The sequence below is a fragment of the Pleuronectes platessa genome, chromosome 21, assembly GCF_947347685.1.
Source record: "Pleuronectes platessa chromosome 21, fPlePla1.1, whole genome shotgun sequence".
Taxonomy (NCBI): Eukaryota; Metazoa; Chordata; class Actinopteri; order Pleuronectiformes; family Pleuronectidae; genus Pleuronectes; species Pleuronectes platessa.
This window is the reverse complement of record NC_070646.1, coordinates 690,845-708,427: the sequence shown is the minus strand read 5'-3', so window position 1 is coordinate 708,427 and position 17,583 is coordinate 690,845. Positions and strand designations below refer to the sequence as shown.

At 46.1% G+C, this 17,583-nt stretch overlaps 1 protein-coding gene across 10 annotated transcripts; it reads right to left on the bottom strand.

Annotated features, from left to right (window-relative positions):
• Positions 1 to 4,134: 4,134 nt before the first annotated feature.
• Positions 4,135 to 15,963, bottom strand: LOC128426966 (pleckstrin homology domain-containing family A member 1). 10 transcript variants are annotated; one of them, XM_053414029.1, is made up of 13 exons: positions 15,846 to 15,963; positions 14,241 to 14,426; positions 13,363 to 13,419; positions 13,219 to 13,264; positions 11,556 to 11,653; positions 10,861 to 10,983; positions 10,193 to 10,330; positions 10,049 to 10,117; positions 8,665 to 8,729; positions 8,519 to 8,582; positions 8,342 to 8,431; positions 7,385 to 7,458; positions 4,135 to 6,057 (listed from the first exon to the last, which is right to left on the bottom strand). In XM_053414029.1, the coding sequence occupies exons 2-13, from the start codon at positions 14,379 to 14,381 to the stop codon at positions 5,823 to 5,825; spliced, it is 1,200 nt and encodes a 399-aa protein (XP_053270004.1). In that variant the 5' UTR covers positions 14,382 to 14,426; positions 15,846 to 15,963; the 3' UTR covers positions 4,135 to 5,822. The 10 variants fall into 10 exon arrangements, with proteins under 10 accessions (XP_053270004.1, XP_053270001.1, XP_053270003.1 ...); XM_053414031.1 differs by lacking the exon at positions 7,385 to 7,458 and adding an exon at positions 6,620 to 6,683 and having other exon boundaries at positions 5,928 to 6,057; XM_053414033.1 differs by lacking the exon at positions 7,385 to 7,458 and adding an exon at positions 6,620 to 6,680 and having other exon boundaries at positions 5,928 to 6,057.
• Positions 15,964 to 17,583: the final 1,620 nt, after the last annotated feature.

Sequence of the window (17,583 nt, the reverse complement as noted above, 5' to 3'; positions counted from 1 at the left end):
GGGTACGAGACTCCGTCGCTGCCGCACACCGGCTCGGGGCTGGTGCACGCGCACACGCCGGCCTTGCCCCTCCGCCGGACGGTGGCGGACACCTCCACGCCGCCGGTCACCACGCACTCCATCCCCTCCGCGCACTCCCGGTCTCCGGGGCCGCCGCACTGCTCTCCGGACGCGCACGCCGGGCAGCAGTCGCACCGGTCCAGCTCGTCCCCGGAGACACAGTCCGCGGGGACCGGGGCGCACCGGGACTTGTCGCACTTCTCCGGGCAGCCGATGGCGAAGCGTTTGGTGACCCGCGCCTCGGCCCCCGGACCAGAGGAGGCCAGCAGGGCCACGACGCACAGGACCGGCTGGAGAAGCATGGTGGACTGAACAGGAACCAGGAACCAGGAGCTGGACTGGAAACCAGTTATCAGGTCTAACGGTTGTGTGGGAAACTTTAGAGTGTGCAGTGGTGACAGAGTGGAGCTGGTTTATAAAGCTGCAGGATAAACACAGGACACGATTGGTGGGCGGGTGTGACGCGTGAGAGGAGGAGAGGAGGAGAGGAGGGGGTGAAGGGATGTGCACGAGTCTGATGATGTGCACGTGTCTGATGATGTGCACGTGTGGGATGATGTGCACGTGTGTGATGATGTGCACGTGTGTGAAGATGTGCACGCTGGAAAAGATGTGAAGCTGCTCAAGTGCTTGATGGAACTTTGAGGCATCTTCACTTCTCTGTCCATCACGTGACCAACTGGAAATGAGCCTGTAGTTCCCATCTGGCTCCAAGTGGATCTGCAGGAGAGATGTGGTCTGGATGTGAACCTGAACTGGATCCTGTGGTAAATGGTGAAATGGCCCAAATCGGACAAAACCAGTTCACTTGCTACTTGTTTAACTAAAACTCTCAACGAGTCCTACAGTGTCTCCTCGTCTCCTCGGGTTCAAAGTCCCACTGACGTCCTCAGTTGTGTCCTTGTCCTCTACTCTCTGTGTTTCATAACAATCCACTGCTGCACGCTTCACTTCCAGTCACTGAGCACTGGGAACTAATGTTCTTTCCAACAAGAGAAGTCAATACACAGTTCAATCAACTTGTTCTCAGGATCGGAGCAGCTTAGGTTGTTGCGTTGTGTTTAACTTTTTACAGATTTTATAAAGGATCTTTTTTCAAACTGAGAGGAAACGTAGATTACTCATGAAAGAAAAGGAAGAGAGGTTTGAACAGGAAACAGGTGAATCTGCTCCATTAGTCTTAAAACACCTGAGTTCATTATAAAGACATCTGCAGTTTGATTCCTTTAAACATCAAAGTTGTTCATTTGACAACAAACAGGAGAAGATGGAGAAGAAGAATTCAACTATATCAAAGGCTTCATCTAGGAATCACATTTTACATATTTCATTATGAGATTCATAATAATCAGAAAGTCCAGTGAACTCATGTGACCGTGTGTGAACCAGAGAGAATCCTCCTCCGTCCTTCATCCTTTCCCTTCAGAAGAAATCAGCTTCTTATTTACTTATTTATCAGTATGTGATTTTTCATATCACTAGGGGGGTGTTCCACTGGGTTTGTGTGAGAGGAGTTTATGCAATGACAAGTTCTGACCGACAAAGGAAAACCTAACTTTAATATTTAGATTTAAGTTTATTTTTAAAACATTAAAAACAGATTGAACAGTATGTCTGACCACTTTCAGGACTTCTCTGCCACGTCGGTTAAACGTTGAGACTGAACGTTCATCCCTCATCTTGGAAACGTGTTGAACTGTAATAAGGATTCATCCACTTGAAATGATTCAGAATTCATTGTTAACAGATATGAGATTAAAAAGAAGAAAGCTTCACTGCTCCAGCATCAGTCGAACATCTCATCATTCCTGTTTCTGATGTGAGGCCGTTCCAACATGTGCTCTGCTTTTCCAGGAAACCCAGTGTGTGTCTGTGCGTGTGTATGTGTGTGTGTGTGTGTGGGGGGGTGGGTGGGTGCGTGTTATGGATCAATCCAACTCCACTTCTCTACAATAACATTTTGGTTTATTCATGTTCGTGTCCTAGTTGGAGTGAGACGGTGTGAAAGAAGAGGAAAGAGAGAATAACCAGTGGTCCTCTGGGACTGTTGATGTGCAGCTGTCAGATCTGTACACAAGCTGGTTGTGTGTCTGTCCATGTGTGTTTGTATACGTGTGTCTTTCAGATGACTCAGGTCTCCTTCAGTCCAAACAGTCCAGGGATTATTCTCCTCAGGACGTTCTGCCTCATTCACCTCGCTGCTGCATCACGTCTGTGGTTTCAGACGTTGGCAGCAAGTGAGCGATCAGAAGAAAACATCTGAGCTCGATCCTGATTTTGTTGGAAAACAAAACCAAACAATGAGAATCTGACGTTTCCACATCTGAAGGTCAAACCAGGACGAATCCACAACGAGGAACAGATCAGGAGACCAACCAGGAACCTTCTTCTTCCTGGAGTTTACTGCTCAGATGAGGAGAACATAAATCCATGTTGTTGATGAAAGCTTCCTGATGAAACCCTTTGGCCCCTGACCTTTGACCCTGGTGTGTTTCTCTGTCAGAGTTCATGTCTTCCTGGAGAATGTTGAGGTGCACGTACATCAATCAAGTGTAAAGATTCAAACACAATTCATTTCCCTCTCTGATCATTTAGCTGCAGCTTCACTTTGCTGTAGGAAGACTTTGGATTTACTGAGCAGGACTTTCTCATTTGGCTCTTAAGCCTCAGCAGTGATTGGTTTGTGTATGAGCCCCTTTGCTCATATTAACCTCTGAGTTGATTTTCTCTTAAAACAATCTGAGTCATTTCTGAACTGCTCTGACAAACAGCAGGAACCTGTCAGGCTCTGTGAGGCTCTGGGCTCGTAAAACAGGAAATAAACCTTTTGTCTTTGAGTATTTGTTGATATGACTCGTACAGGAGAACCAGGCGGCTGATCTGAGGTCAGCGTCGCCGTCCAGAAACACCTCCCAGGTTTATTCTACACTTCAGATAGTCTCCAGTTCTACAACAGAATGAAAAGTGGCCTGAGACTTGATTTTCCAACATATTTATTTCTGATAAACGTCAGCAGCTTTAAGAAGGAGTTCTCCATCTTCACTCAGCGCTGAAGCTTCAGTCACATCAACAGTTTGTGGAACCAGACTCGACTGTAGCTGCTGGAAACATCTGGACCAGACGTCATCGTGTCCGGTTCACGTTGACGGGAGTTTCTCTGTGAGGTCTCAGCAGTTCACACAAACCTGACGCACAAATACGCTGTGGAGAAGAACAGATGTTACACAATGTGAAGGTGTTTGGATGTTTGCAGCCTGGTTACACACAGTTTGGTTCCTCTGCATAAACAACGCTCACATTCACACGCACATGTGCAGATGTAAATCCTATCCACTCTCTCTCCCACTTGTGTTGTGTTGATCTTATTGTTGTATTCATGCAGGTGGTTTGTTTTTGTGTATTTTTATATAAAACTTGTGTCTTGTTTCTTCTGCTGTTTGCACGCAGTGTGAACAAACTGAACTTTTGCTCAATGGGCAGAGAATCAAGTTATTCTTCAGGTTTTCACTATCACATGTGAAAATGATTATTTCCAGCTTCGTGTGAATATTAATCATTGACACAGATCATTTGGTTCCATGGTTATGTAACCGAGGTGTCACTAATAAGATGAAGGTGGTTGTGTCTGTGAGTCATGGGGGGGGGGGGGGGGGGGGATCTGAGCTGTCAGACGTCCACTGAGGGACGTGCATCCACTCTGATAAATGTCCACATCACATTCCAGCCCAGTGACGCTCCTCTGGTTTATGGAGGTGTGGGATGTGACCACAGCCTGTTCTGGTGCAGTGGGACTGAGTCGTCGTCCAGAGGTCACGACCCTGATGATGAGACTGTGTGGACAGTTTCCACCTGATGAGACAAGAGGACGGAGGCTTCCTCCAAACATAAATCAGCACAAACTGAGGGACATAGAAGAGATTTACAACATTTGGACATAGTGACCCCCAGTGGACATTTATTCATATTTTGTTCATGTTATAAGTCATATTTAGTCTTCTACCTTAAAAATGTCTGAATACTTCCTCACTTATCTCCTTCATTCCATCAGTTGTCAAAGAAGAGAAGAGAATCCAGTGAAACTTTTTTAAAAGTTTATTTTAATAAATACAGCAAATGGTCCAAGAATCAAGAAAAAACACAAAAAGGGTCAAAACTGCTCTTTTCTTTCTTATCAGCTCTTTAGATGCAGGCACTTCACCCAGTGTCTGTTTAACATGGGGCCGCAGGGTGTGTGTGTGTGTGTGTGTGTGTATAAAAGTCAGCAAACAACATACATTTTTTCTCTCATCACTGTCAATAATAAAAACTATCAAAATAAAAGCACATCAGACCAGAAAAGACAAAATCCCACAACCGACGGAAGAAAAACCTGAAAACGGCTGAAAGTTCAAAAACAACATTTACAAATGAACAACATGTGTGTGTCTGCCAACATCTTTCAAACTAAGATCCTTATTTAAACATTTAAACCAACACAGTGACATCAGGTGGAGTTTAGTGCAGGAGGAGAGAACCATGTCTTCAGTCCCGAGCAGTTTCTTTAAGTTCTTATATTCAACAGTTTGACTTTACGCACTGAGCTCCAGAGGTTTTCTGTGAAGTACAGAAAACTTCACATCAGGAACCGAATCCAAGATTGTTTCATTAGACAATTTCATCTTTTAAAAAATCTTTCTAAAATCTATAAAAAGCTTATACAGGTGTGAAAATATCTGAAACTCAGCTTATTAAGAAACTAAAGTCACTCCACTGTAAATTAAAATGGACGACACCTCCCAAAAGGAAGCCAAAACATCTGGATTGCCCCCTGGTGGCTGGCTGCAGTATAGCTCCATAACTCTGTCTCCTCCATGTTAGCAGATGGTCATTTCAGGTCGTTCTTCTCTCTCTGATGTTTGTTCAAGTGTTTCTGATCAGTTTGGTTTGAATCAGTTATTTGGTGATATAGAAACAGGCTGAGACGTGTTGATTGACAGCTGAGACGTCTTGATTGACAGCTGAGACGTCTTGATTGACATCGATCACCACTGGACACACTCCAGTGATGTTCAAAGGGCGGGATGAGGATATCTTAGATTTTTTTTAGCTTAACTTAAGTACAGTGGGAGAAAGTTCAGATGAGTGTCGTCCATCTTTGTTTTCAGTGTATGAACAAAATCGTCGTAAAATAATAAGAATTGTGGAGCATAAAATGATAAAGCGTGAAAAGGTTGATATTTCTCTACGTTGGCTGAAAATGTGAGAATTTGATGTACGACACAGTGTGTGTCTGTCAGCAGCAACATCTGGTGACAAACACAGTGTGTGTGTCTGTCAGCAGCAACATCTGGTGACAGACACAGTGTGTGTGTCTGTCAGCAGCAACATCTGGTGACAGACACAGTGTGTGTGTCTGTCAGCAGCAACATCTGGTGAAAGACACAGTGTGTGTGTCTGTCAGCAGCAACATCTGGAGAATCAAAGGCTGGAAGACGACAGAGGGAACTGGAGAGAAGAAGAAGATCCAACCTGTGTGCACATACTTTAACAACATGGTCCCAGGAAGGAACCGACTGGTCCCAGTTCAGTAGGAGGATCATACGGAGCTCATGTATAAGTGTGTAAAAGTGAGTGTGTGTTTGTGTGTGTGTGGCCTTAAGAGATTGTCGATCATCAGTTTGATCTTCATCAAATGAGGGTAATTTGCAGGTCAGATTTCTCGGGGGGGCAGAGGTTAAGCTCCTCCTCTCCGCTGCGGTGCTTCCAGGGCGACTGGTTCTCGGTCACTGGGAGGACTGGGACGTCTCCTGCAGCGACAGGCGGGAGCGCGGGGGGGGGGGCCCCATCCCGGACCGGCTCAGCCTCCAGGGGAGCAGGCCCAGGAAGTCGTCCGGCTGGGGCGTGTCCAGCGTGAGGCTGAGAACCCGCTGAGGATTGTGGGTAGTGTAGTTCCGGCTCGAGGGGGTAGTAGAAGGTGGAGGAGGACGTGGGGGACGGAGAGGACTGGTCACTGTGCTCCTGGAGAGAGAGGGAAGCAGGAGAGGAGGTCAGAGGCAGGAGAGAGACGGTTGAGTGGCGGCTGGGCGGATGAATGGATGAGGTGATGGAACAAAGTGTCTGTGGACGGATGATGAATGGATTAAAAAAGATGGAGAAGAGATAACAGATGGTGAAACTAACTCAAAAACACGTCAGAGCTTTTCTCCTCATTCAGTCCAGAGTCTTTTCAAGCTCACATAGAAATGTCTCCTCAGGAATCATCAGCATTCTTATTCTGTCACTTTATTAATCTGGTGGAGACAAACTTCTGTCAACGTTTGTTTTTATTCCAACAGAACTCAAATGTGAAAATGTGTTTCACTGTTATGATAATTCATTCTTTTATTCTTTCTGCCTGGATGTTGTTAAATCTCAGGACTCAAGAAAACGTCTCCAGGAATCTTCCCGTATATAAAATTAGATTTTCTCCCTTAAAGGATAAAAAACACTATTTAACTTTCTGTGAGATAAACAATGAGCACATTTTAACATCACATGTCAAAGTTAATATTTATCATTCACATGAGTCAGATCTAATCACCTCAAACAACTGCTGATGTATCATTGGTCGTGATTCCAGTGATAATAACCTGACGTGTTATCTGCTGAGATGAAGAGTGAAGTGAACAGAGGACACACGGGTTCGTGGGTTAGGGTCACATGACAGGTCACATGACAGGTCACATGACAGGTCACATGACAGGTCACATGCAACACGTACGAGTGATGCTGCCGCTGCCGAGGAGCAGGAGAGGATCGAGAGGCGGCTGCTAAGGAAGCTGAGGGGCAGAGGGACGAGGTGATTGGACGAGGAGCAGCAGTGGGGGGGGGGGGGCAGGAAGTAGCAGCAGGGCTCATTTTGGGAAGGTTAGTACATCACTGTCAGACCTCACTCTCTGAAAAGCACACACACACAAACACACACACAAGCAAAGGAGAAACACAACAGGACAGAGGGTTAGAGGAAAGAAGACTCATGAGGAATTAGGGTCGGTGGAATCCTGCTGGACGTCAGGAGCACTGCAATGTTAAGACAGGAATAAACGAGTGAAGAGAAGAGACTCCAGATGAGTGATGATGACGTGAGGAAGGAAAGGAAATGGAAGCTGGACCCGACTCGTACGGTGAAGGACTGATGAGCTCGAATTCTGTTCTTCACGTTAAATGTAAGCTACAGCTTCTCTCGCTCTGCGCTGATGATGCAGATGAAACCTGCAGCGTGAAGAGGAAATGCTTCTGAGGGTGAAAGGCTGGTTGGGATGAATGGGGGGGGGGGGGGGGGGGGGGGGGACACGGGGTCACATACGTGCTGCATTCACCACTGCAGAAGGGAGTATACCTCGGTATACAAGGGCTGGACAGACGTCTGGCCTGACGCACCTGGAAACAACAGTTTACAGCAAAGCTCAGTTACAGTCACGTGAAGAGCTTCTTTCCAGAAAACCACAAATCCATTCAACAGAGGATTCACTGATCTGACGAGGATCCAGAAGAGAAACGTCCATTAATCACTTTCACACGTTCTCTTTAACTTACACATTAAGTTCTTTAACTGTTAACTTGTGTCTATGGGAGAAATGTGATGCTGCACAGATTGTTTCTTCATATTTTCATATTTCTGTTCAGCATCACACTTCAGCCCGTTCATGCAGAAGAGTTTCCTTATTTTTTTTAATTATAAAATGCATTATAATCATGTAATTTATTTCTCTTCTGGTGGATAATCATGTGGTTTTGGAAGCAAACTCTTCAAACAGAGAGAAGAGATGGGGGGGGGGGAAGAAGAGAGAGAGTGTGTGTGTGTGTGTGTGTGTGTATGTTTGCGTGTGAAGCCATCATCAAGTTGTGAAAATCCTGAAAATGTAAAAACATTAGTATAAACATTGTGATTCTGCAGCGTAGTGTATATATAAATATATATATATAACATATATGACATAATCTGTAACTAACCAAACTCTAACAAACAGTCATTTATTTGTGATCATAGAAATATGAGCTTCAGGTGAGATCGAGCTTCTCAGTGAATGATTCTTTAAACTGTGTGTCTGCTGCAGCGCTCTCCTCTGCCACCAGGGGGAGCAGCTGCTTTAAACAGCATCCAGCTCTTTCTTCTCGTAGAGAAGATCACAGCGAGTTTAAACTGACGTCACTGATCAGAGGATTCATTATCGATCTTATCAGGATGTGACAGGGATGGAACAGTAGTTTATGGTTCGATTCCCTCACTGAACACCATTGGAGGGATGCGTGTGGTACATACAGTGTTGGCTGAGCGTCCGGGGCCACGCTGAGCCACGATGGCTCCTGAGATGGCTTTGATCCAGCTGTGCATGTCCTCTGGACTGTCAGCCTGACACACAGAGAGGACGCTGGATGTTAATGGACATTTTATAATAGAGGACATGAAAAGAGACAGTGTGGTCTTCATAGCAGGCACCTGAATGTAGAAGGTCCTGGAGCTGGTGACCATCTCAAACAGATTGTCCCTCATCATCAGCTCGCTGCAGGAGACCAGACAGAAGCATGTTACTGAGGTGAGGCTCCACTCTGCTGTGAGCCCAGATCTGATCTCAAACCAGTTACCTCTGTTTACACTCCTGAACTTTGTGAATCTCCTTCAGAGCGATGACTCTCAGCGCCTCCCGCTCCTGAGGGAGGACGAGGACACAAACACTCAACTTCACTGCACCACAAAGATGCAAAGAAACAGATCATATCAAACCTGAACCACTCCTCTAATCAGTCGTTTCTAAGTTTCTACTATTTATCACTTTTTCCTGTGAAATGAATCATAACATAAACTACAGCAAATGATTCAGAGAGAATATTTGATGTTTTAAGGCCAGAACTGGTGAGAAAGTCCAGTTTTATTATTCATAAACATCTACTCAATAAGCAGCATGGATTATTTGGAATGCCACTGGTAGAACAGATGCAGATGATGAAGAAGCAGCTGGTCCCTCGTGTTCCTCTCTCACCAGCTCACACCACTAACTGGCTCAGCACTGGTCTTCCCCCACTGACTCATCACATTTAGCAACTGACAATTAAAGTCTATTTAAAGAGCTTTTATACGTGTGGTGAACCACAGCTGATTCTCCTGCGCCTCCTCTCGGACGAGGAGCAGGAGGCGTGGATCTGTGTGAGTCTCCTGCGTCTCCTCTCAGACGAGGAGCAGGAGGAGTGGATCTGTGTGATTCTCCTGCGTCTCCTCTCGGACGAGGAGCAGGAGGAGTGGATCTGTGAGAGTATCCTGGTGCATTAAGAGCCTCCCAGTCAAAGGGTTTAGTAACACACGCAGGTCGTTAACACAACATTCTACAAACGTTCGTGTGAACCTCCTCGGCTCCTTCACTCTGAGGGACACACATATAACGACTGAGCTGGAAATACTGAGAGAGTTTAAAATCTGATATCAGAACATGGAACTATTATAGTATTTACTATATTTACTTTTAGATTTCATGTTTTTTCTACGGTTGTAATCATCGGTCAGAAAGCATCAGGCTACAAACCTGATTCTGATCAGGAGTCATACAAATGTACACACACACACACTCACACACACACACACAGGGTGTGTCCATATATGTGCACACACAGCCTGAGGTTACGACTCCTGCTCTGTGGAGGAATTCAGGAAACAAGCTGCTGCTGGTGAAGACACACAACTCCCTGCAGGCACAACAAGCCTCACTGTGTGTGGGGGTGTGTGTGTGTGTGTGTGTGTTTGAGTGTGTCTGTGTGTGTGAGTAGGTGTGTGTCTGAACATATTTTTTTGAGAACATCACTGTGATTAAGGTGGTTTAGTTTAGAGCTATGGTTAAATATATGAAGAGTTAATGTTAGAGGCGAGGGACTGCATTAATGAATGTGTTCACAACTACAAGACGTGTGTGTGTGTGTCTGTGTGTGTGTGTGTCAGTCAGCTGAGGGTCACATGCACAGTGGAACCGTGATTTTCTACCTGGTCTGATTTGTAGTAGCTGAGAGCGTTTTCCTCCAGCATGAAGTACCTCCTCTTCCACGTCTTCATCTGAGGAAGAAGAGCAGATTAGAGATCTTCCTCTCCGGGGGAACCTGAGGTGTCATGATGGGGTCTTCCTCTCACCACAGCTCCTTGTTTGACGCAGTATCCGGCCTTGATGACGGCCTGGTCCTGGGCTCCTCTGGACAGGAAGTAGGGCAGCTGGTTCTGGGTCCGCTTCACAGCTCCTCGCTCGGCCCCGTTCTGCCCTTCTCCCTGCTCCTAACACACACACACACACACACACACACACACACACACACACACACAAACACAAACACACACATGTTCTCTAACACGTCCATGTTTCGTTTCCTCTCCTGTGGCTCAGCTTCTGGTCTCCACAGATTCAATCCTCTCTACCTCAACACCCCCTCATCCTTCACATCCTTCACATCACAGAGCCCCTGAATGTTTCCTGCAGCTTCACCTTTATGAAGTAATAAGACTCTGATGAGTAACTGAGTCAAATCCTCTTGAATAACTGAGTTCTTCTGCTCAGAGACTCTTCACTCATGTTTCCTTATTTAAAGTTGAGTCACAGATTGAGAACCAGCCGTCACTTGTCTGAGCTGAGCTCACCGGGGGTCATGTGCTTGTGGCTGCATACCGATCAGGACAGGACTGAACGTGCTGCTGCTGCTAACAGAACAGGGTATGTGTGTGTGTGTGTGTGTGTGTGTGTGTGTGTGTGTGTGTGTGTGTGTGTGTGTGTGTATGTGTGTGTGTGTGTGTGTGTCAGTGTGTGTTACCTGAGTAGCGGTGGTGATAGGGACCCCTCCTATGATCTCAGTCTTGTAGGAGACCTGCTTCATTCCCTGGACGTCCTGTGGCGGCTCTGCGTGGACAGTGTGGCCTTCACCGGGCTTCGGCACCTGAAACACAACAAGACGTTAACCACAGTGTAAAGTTTAGATCTGTTCATCTTTCTATGATCTTTTCAAAGAACTTGTATCTTTTAGTTTGTCTCAAAAACTGAAGTTAAAACTGCATCTTTTTATGTTTTTTCCTCTAAATCTGATCAAATCTGATCAAAGACGGAATAACCTTTTAAAATGAAAGATTATTTTTTGTACAGAGCCGTATTGCATTCACTTGAAAAATAAATGCGACCATAACAATCTAATAACGTTTTATAAATACTGCACGACATGATTACAGCGCAAATTATGAATTTCATGGGAATATGATAGATAAAGGAAATAAAGTAAAATAAATGAAGTGAACATGAAACTGTGACGCTCCCTTTACACTCCCCCCCCCCCCCTTACACTCTGTTACTCCTGATTTGAAGTGACTCGGGCCTGATGGCGGATTTTCCATCTGCTGCAGCCGGAGGCCGACAACACAACGACGCACAACAGCAGGAGAAACCGGGTCAGCTATTGATCCATCTGTGTGTGTGTACATGTGTGTGTTTGTGGGGGGGGGGGGGGGCGGGGCTCACAGTTATCTTGGTGGCGTTGTTGAGAACACTGATCCATTCCACTAAGTCCTGCTGGTCGTTGGCTTGCAGGTAAAACTTCCTCATTCCTGCATTTATGACTTTAGAGAGAGAGAGAGAGAAATAAACAGATTGAAAGTGTTGAGTTTGTTGAGTTTGTTTAGTTTGTGACGTCTTCTTCATTTGGAACATTAACACGAACGTGAAGTCAACGAGAAAAGACAGGAAGAGAATTTCACTGAATGCAAATCATGAGCTAAAAATATCAGTTTGTTTCTGGTTTCTCCGAGCCAGAGGATGTAAATCACACACACACACACACACACACACACACACACACACACACACACACACACACACACACACACACACACACACACACACACACACACACACACACACACACACACACACACACACACACACACACACACACACACACACACACCCACACAGGTCAGGTCAAGGTCATTTTACAGTTTCCTCCCATTGAGGGACAAAAAGCTACCGTTGGTCACCGGAGGAAAAACAACAGGCAGCACGGGACAAAAGAGAGGAAGTAGAGCCACCGCTGGAGGAGAAGAGGGAGGGAGAGTGGAAGAAGAGGAAGAGGAAGCACAGGAGCGAAAGGAAAGAGGAGGTTGGAGAGGAAGGAGAAGCGTTGCATGGGGGGTGAAGGAGGTCGGGACGGAGGGAGAGAAAGTGCATCGCTCTAAAACCAGATCCATCTCCTGCCTCCATCATTCTGGTTTCTGTCTCTCCACCAGATGTTGAACGTGGACACAGGGATCTGCTGCCGTTCAGACATGAAGCCGTGAATTAGGTCCGGCTCTGATGCTAGTGGTGAGCATGGTGGGGGGGGAGGAGGTCGGGTGGGGAGGAGGTCGGGTGGGGAGGAGGTCGGGTGGGGAGGAGGTCGGGTGAGGAGGAGGTCAGGTGGGGAGGAGGCCTGGTGGGGAGGAGGTCGGGTCCCCTGCAGGACGCTCCAGCTCCTCCACACTGCTCTGAGAGAAGCTGGTTCTGTGTGGAGCTTTGTGCACGGGAGCATGTTGGAGCAGGAAAAGGCTGAAGGCAGAAAGCTGCAGCTCAACTAGTCCTCTGAGATATCACTGCTGGAGGACTAAGACTCACTGAGACTAGAGAGTCTGTGGATACAGGAGAGCAGGAGGACCAGGAAGGAGGAGAGAGGCTTTGGGAGTAGAGTTAAAATGTGGAGAGCTATGTTCTAAACCTGTTTCTGTCTCAATCTCTTCTGACACTGATCACCACACTGTACTTATGAGCTATGAGTCATTCATAGAAGATGACGTCAGTAGTTTGATATTTTCTTCACAGTTTAACTTCAGACGTGAATGTGTCAGTGAACCTTCGCCTCCTGAAGAAAACCTTCTGCTTCCTTTGACAAACAAATCTCAACGTGCTGTGAACTTTGACCTCAGACACACCCTCTGGATTCACGTCATGTGACCGGCTCCTTAATGTTTACCCTTCAGGTTTGTTCACCACATTATAAATACTTCTGGACATTTTGACTTAATTCTTTAAAAAAACCTTCCTCCTCTCAGTGTCTTCTCATTCTCAGTCCTCCTGCTCGTTCATAGTGGATCGAGCTGAGGAGTAAACGGAGGAGAGGGAGAAAGAGGAGAAGAAACGAAGGAGGACTCACCGAAGCAGAACTCTGCCTTTGGCCTGTGTTTGGTGGCATCGCTGACCTGAACAGGAGAGAAGAGAGTTCACGTTATCAAAGAGAGATTCATTCATCTCCATCTTGTCTCTAAGTATAAAGTTCATGTGAGGGTGAAGGACTCACCTTGGAGATGTAGGTGAGCTTCAGAGATCCCACCTTCTCTGCACCTTTAGGCAGATTCTGAACAGAGACAGGAGGAAACACCACTGTTACTTCATTTGTTGATGTTCTTTCAAAATAAAAGGTCGAATTAGAGGAAAACACAGATTCAGTTTGAGGTGGAAATCCAGACTCACACGTCTAAAGAGTAAGAACTTTGAGTTTCTGTTGATAACGTTAGAACGTGACGGCAAAACCAGCTGAAGAAGATCAACACAAACCAACTGTCTATGAGTGGAAACCAGGAAACGTGATGGGAAATGATTTGGTTAATGTAAAATATAATAATCTGAAGCTGAACAATCTACAGGAGCTTTGAGTCCGGGCTCTGAACTAACGTGTGTTCCACTCCCTCTCTCTGCAGGAGGAAGATCTGGAGAGGAAACCTTCTCATTTACTGACTCTCTGTCATCAACACCATCTGAAAGAACACATGATGAACAGCCCGGGTCAGAACTCTGTCAAACCTCTTCCTCATGTCGGGTTAGAGGAATTCCCCACAGTGGGAAATGCACTTTCTCTTCTGGTTCCTGTTTATCTGCCTGGTTTGACACCGAGCATCAGTCACCTCACTCACATGTGCACGTCCAACCTGTCCCACAGCCTCGTCTCCTCAGCCTCAACCACTCACGTTAGAATCCGTTTAGTTCTGTATCATAAACCCACAACTTCCTCTGTCATTATTTTTACTCCAAACTCTTCAGTTTGAAATGTCACATTGTGTGTTTTACGTGAAGCTCCTTTCCAATGTCCCCGAGGACAACCTCCCCACACACAGAACGTTAAAGACCCAGTAGGACGGGGGACATGTCCTCAGTCCCTCTGCACACACGCTCTCTAACCTGTGGGTTGTCCATGTACCACAGCAGGCTGCACTGCTGCGTGTCCAGGATGAAGTATCTGCGCAGGAACCTGCCGCTGCTCTCGTTCTCCTCGATGTCCAGGAAGCCACAGCTGCGGTTCTGACGGTCCTTGTACGGCATCGCGACCCCGACCAGCTCCACCCGCCCTGGGGCATCACAGGGATTCTGACAGGGAGAGAGAGAGAGGTGTCAGGTGCTGTCCTCGCTCAGTGGCTGCACCTCCAGGACTTTCATAACCTTCAGTTCCCTCTCACACAGAACGTGTTGTTACAAGCAGCAGCCACACAAACACAACTCAAACACAACTCAAACACAACTCAAACACTGGAGCCTGTGTGAGGTTCTCCCAGTGCGTCCTGGGGCTGGAGATGGACTCACCGACAAGAACCAGGCCCGAAGGCAACTGGGATGGATCAAGATCTCAACTCCAGCTTATCAAGGAACAGGAAAACTGTGTGTGCGTCTGTGTGTGTGTCTCTGTGTGTGACAGAGACCCACACACAGAGTATGCTGAGATCTAACAGAGCAGAGTTTCTGTCAAGTTGTGAATGTGTAAAAACTACGAGCAGTTTTATCAGAGATATAAAACCTGACACACAACAGATCTCAGGTCAGACGGAACCAAACAAGACAACAATGGAGAGAAGTTGCTCTGGATGAAGTCGCCATGTTTTAAAACTCTATTGTTTTGTGTCTTCAGCATCTGTTTCCCTCGTTGTCTTGACTCTGATTGGATGTTTACTCTCTCTCTCTCACTCACTCACTGACTGAAAACTGGATCTGATACCAGGTCAGATTGTTGCTGCCTCACACGTCCTGTCAATCAGGGCAGGTACTGGACTTTCACATTCATTAGGAAGTAACTGTAAAATCTCATGAGTCACAGTACAGGGGAAAACCCTGAGTATTACAATACTCCCAGTATGAGCTGCAAATACTCATTACTCAATCAAATGGGTGTTTTCTCTATCTGCTATGAACTGTGAATAAGTCGTAAGAACTGAACATGAATATATTTAATCTATGATCATATGTAGCCACAAAAACAGCTGATCCTCATATTTCTTCAGATAAAAAAGACAGAAATTAATAATCATTTATCACAATAAAACCAGTTCCTTTTCTCTGGATCCACTGATCCATGGAGCCAATAAGCGATCAGCTTCATGTGACAGAGACACTTCAAAGTGTGAGAGAACAGGAAGTAGTTTTAGGATAAACGAGCACAAAGTGTGAAACTGTGCGAGGACCTGAGGAACCTGGAGGAGCCTGGAGGAACCTGAAGGAACCTAGAGGAACCTGGAGGAACCTGGAGGAACCTGGAGGAACCTGGAGACCCGCGAGCAGAGAGATGATGACACAGAGAAGCTGCTGCTCGACCTCCTGAGACATGAACCTTCACATCAGATCTAAAGTCAGCAGTCAGACCAGCAGAGCAACACGGGATGTAACACAATGATCAGTTCTCTCAGACCCAACTGATCTCAGGCCTGTTTCCTCTGCGCCTCCATGACAGCTCGTCCCTGCTCGGCTCGTTCACCCGGAACCAGTGACCCGTGATAGAAAGATCCTGTTCACACTGACCTGAGGACAGTCGAGGACACGCGGCCGGAAGGTTCTGGGTTCGACTCCGTTCTGATGAGTCCGGTGTGGCAGCAGCCGTCCGGCACCAGCGGCAAGACACACACTCACAAACACACATACTGCTTCCGCTCCGAGCTTTCACAGTAAAACTGGTGACAGGCGTCACTTCCGTGTGCATCATAAAGTAAAACACCCTCCAGGAGCTGAAATCAAGAGAGGAGCAGGAATATGGACTCACAAGATCCTGGTTCTGACATTAATCATCATCTTCATCATCATCTTCATCATCATCATCAGATTTATATACAATACAGTTTAACATTCACCCATTCATACAGTGCATCTAATTGCAGCACTTTGTTATTCTATGGGGGGGGGGCATTCGGGTTCAGCATCTTGCCCAAGGACACTTCGGCATGCAGATGGGTCAGACTGGGGATCGAACTGCAGACCTTCCGGTTGGAGGACGACCACTCTACCCCTTAGCCACAGCCGCCTGTCAGCAAATTGTTAGTGCTTTTATTTTGAAAGTAGTGTCATATTCTCATCACTGTTACTTGATGCTGCGGATTTTCCACCAATCCCTGGCTCTCTTCGCAAAGCATGATGGTAAATGTAGTTCATTCTCTACGGATGTCAGCGATCACATCTTAACAATGCTGACATCTAGTGGTGACACACAAACATCTCAGCAGAGGGAACGTCTATTTTTCTCTCTGCACGTTTAATACTGTGATTCAAATTTAATGTTGCACAATCTATCTGCAGCCATAAAAAAGTGTTCTCCATTGAAACGTAACTTTAAAAACTGTGCTTTTAGCAGTGAATCGCTTATTTAATCTCAATAACATATTAAATGTCAATATAATGAGCTAGTTTGAATAAATCAAATCACTTGAGAGTGATTTGATTAAATAAATAGTGTTTTTAATGTTACCTCAACCTAATGTTTTACTTGCTTTATCTGAACCTTAATATCACCAAATCAATTTATCACAATCTCTCCCTGACCTGAATCACTGTTGTACACAGACCTAATACAGATGCTGTAATTCAATGATAATCAGGGTTTGTAGAACAAGTCGTTTCCCAAGAATCAGCTCACAGCAAATTCTTACTTAATTTATTAAAAAGGGAACTGTACAAAGAAGAAGGCCAGAACAGGGCGTAAACTGTGAGAAGTAGGATGTACGTCTGTTAGTGCAGAACAGACACAGAGGAACTCACCAACAGACACAACATTTACATTGTATATGATTCATGAGCTTTTAGTTTGCAATCAAAACAGAAGAACATATTTAAAACACTCAAATTCTGGAACATGTGCAAATAACATCTTTAACTCTTTATTGTTGGATTGTTTTTCACTTAATGAGCTCAGAGATATAAGAAGTGAGCACCCCCCCCCCCCCCCCCCCCCCCCGCTGTGTCCTCATCTCTAAAAGAAGAACGTTGGTTGGGGGGGGGGGGGGGGGGTCCCTTGGCTTCCCTCCTCCCTGTCTTTGCCAGAGTGGATCCTATGGCTGATATCTGCTGAATGTCAAAGGCCTAATTGTTTTTTGAGAGAAGGGGCTGCCAGCACAGACACCGGCCCCTGTGCCAATCTATTCTCCAGAACCACGTGAGGCCTGGACGCTCCAGGTGCCACCGCCGGGCGCTGCCAGCTTCTCAGCCACCAGCGCCTGCTCAGGGAGCTTTTGGCATCCGTGTAGAAAAAGTCAGCTCTGTTCTTTATTGT

Excerpts from the sequence above, each read along its gene's own strand:
- LOC128426966 (XM_053414026.1), bottom strand. The coding sequence starts at position 14,381 with ATGCCGTACAAGGACCGTCAGAACCGCAGCTGTGGCTTCCTGGACATC. Across the intron at positions 10,984-11,555 it reads ACAACGCCACCAAGATAACT|GTGCCGAAGCCCGGTGAAGG; the intron begins GTGAGCCCCGCC and ends GTTGTGTTTCAG. Across the intron at positions 10,331-10,860 it reads CTATCACCACCGCTACTCAG|GAGCAGGGAGAAGGGCAGAA; the intron begins GTAACACACACT and ends TGTGTGTGTTAG.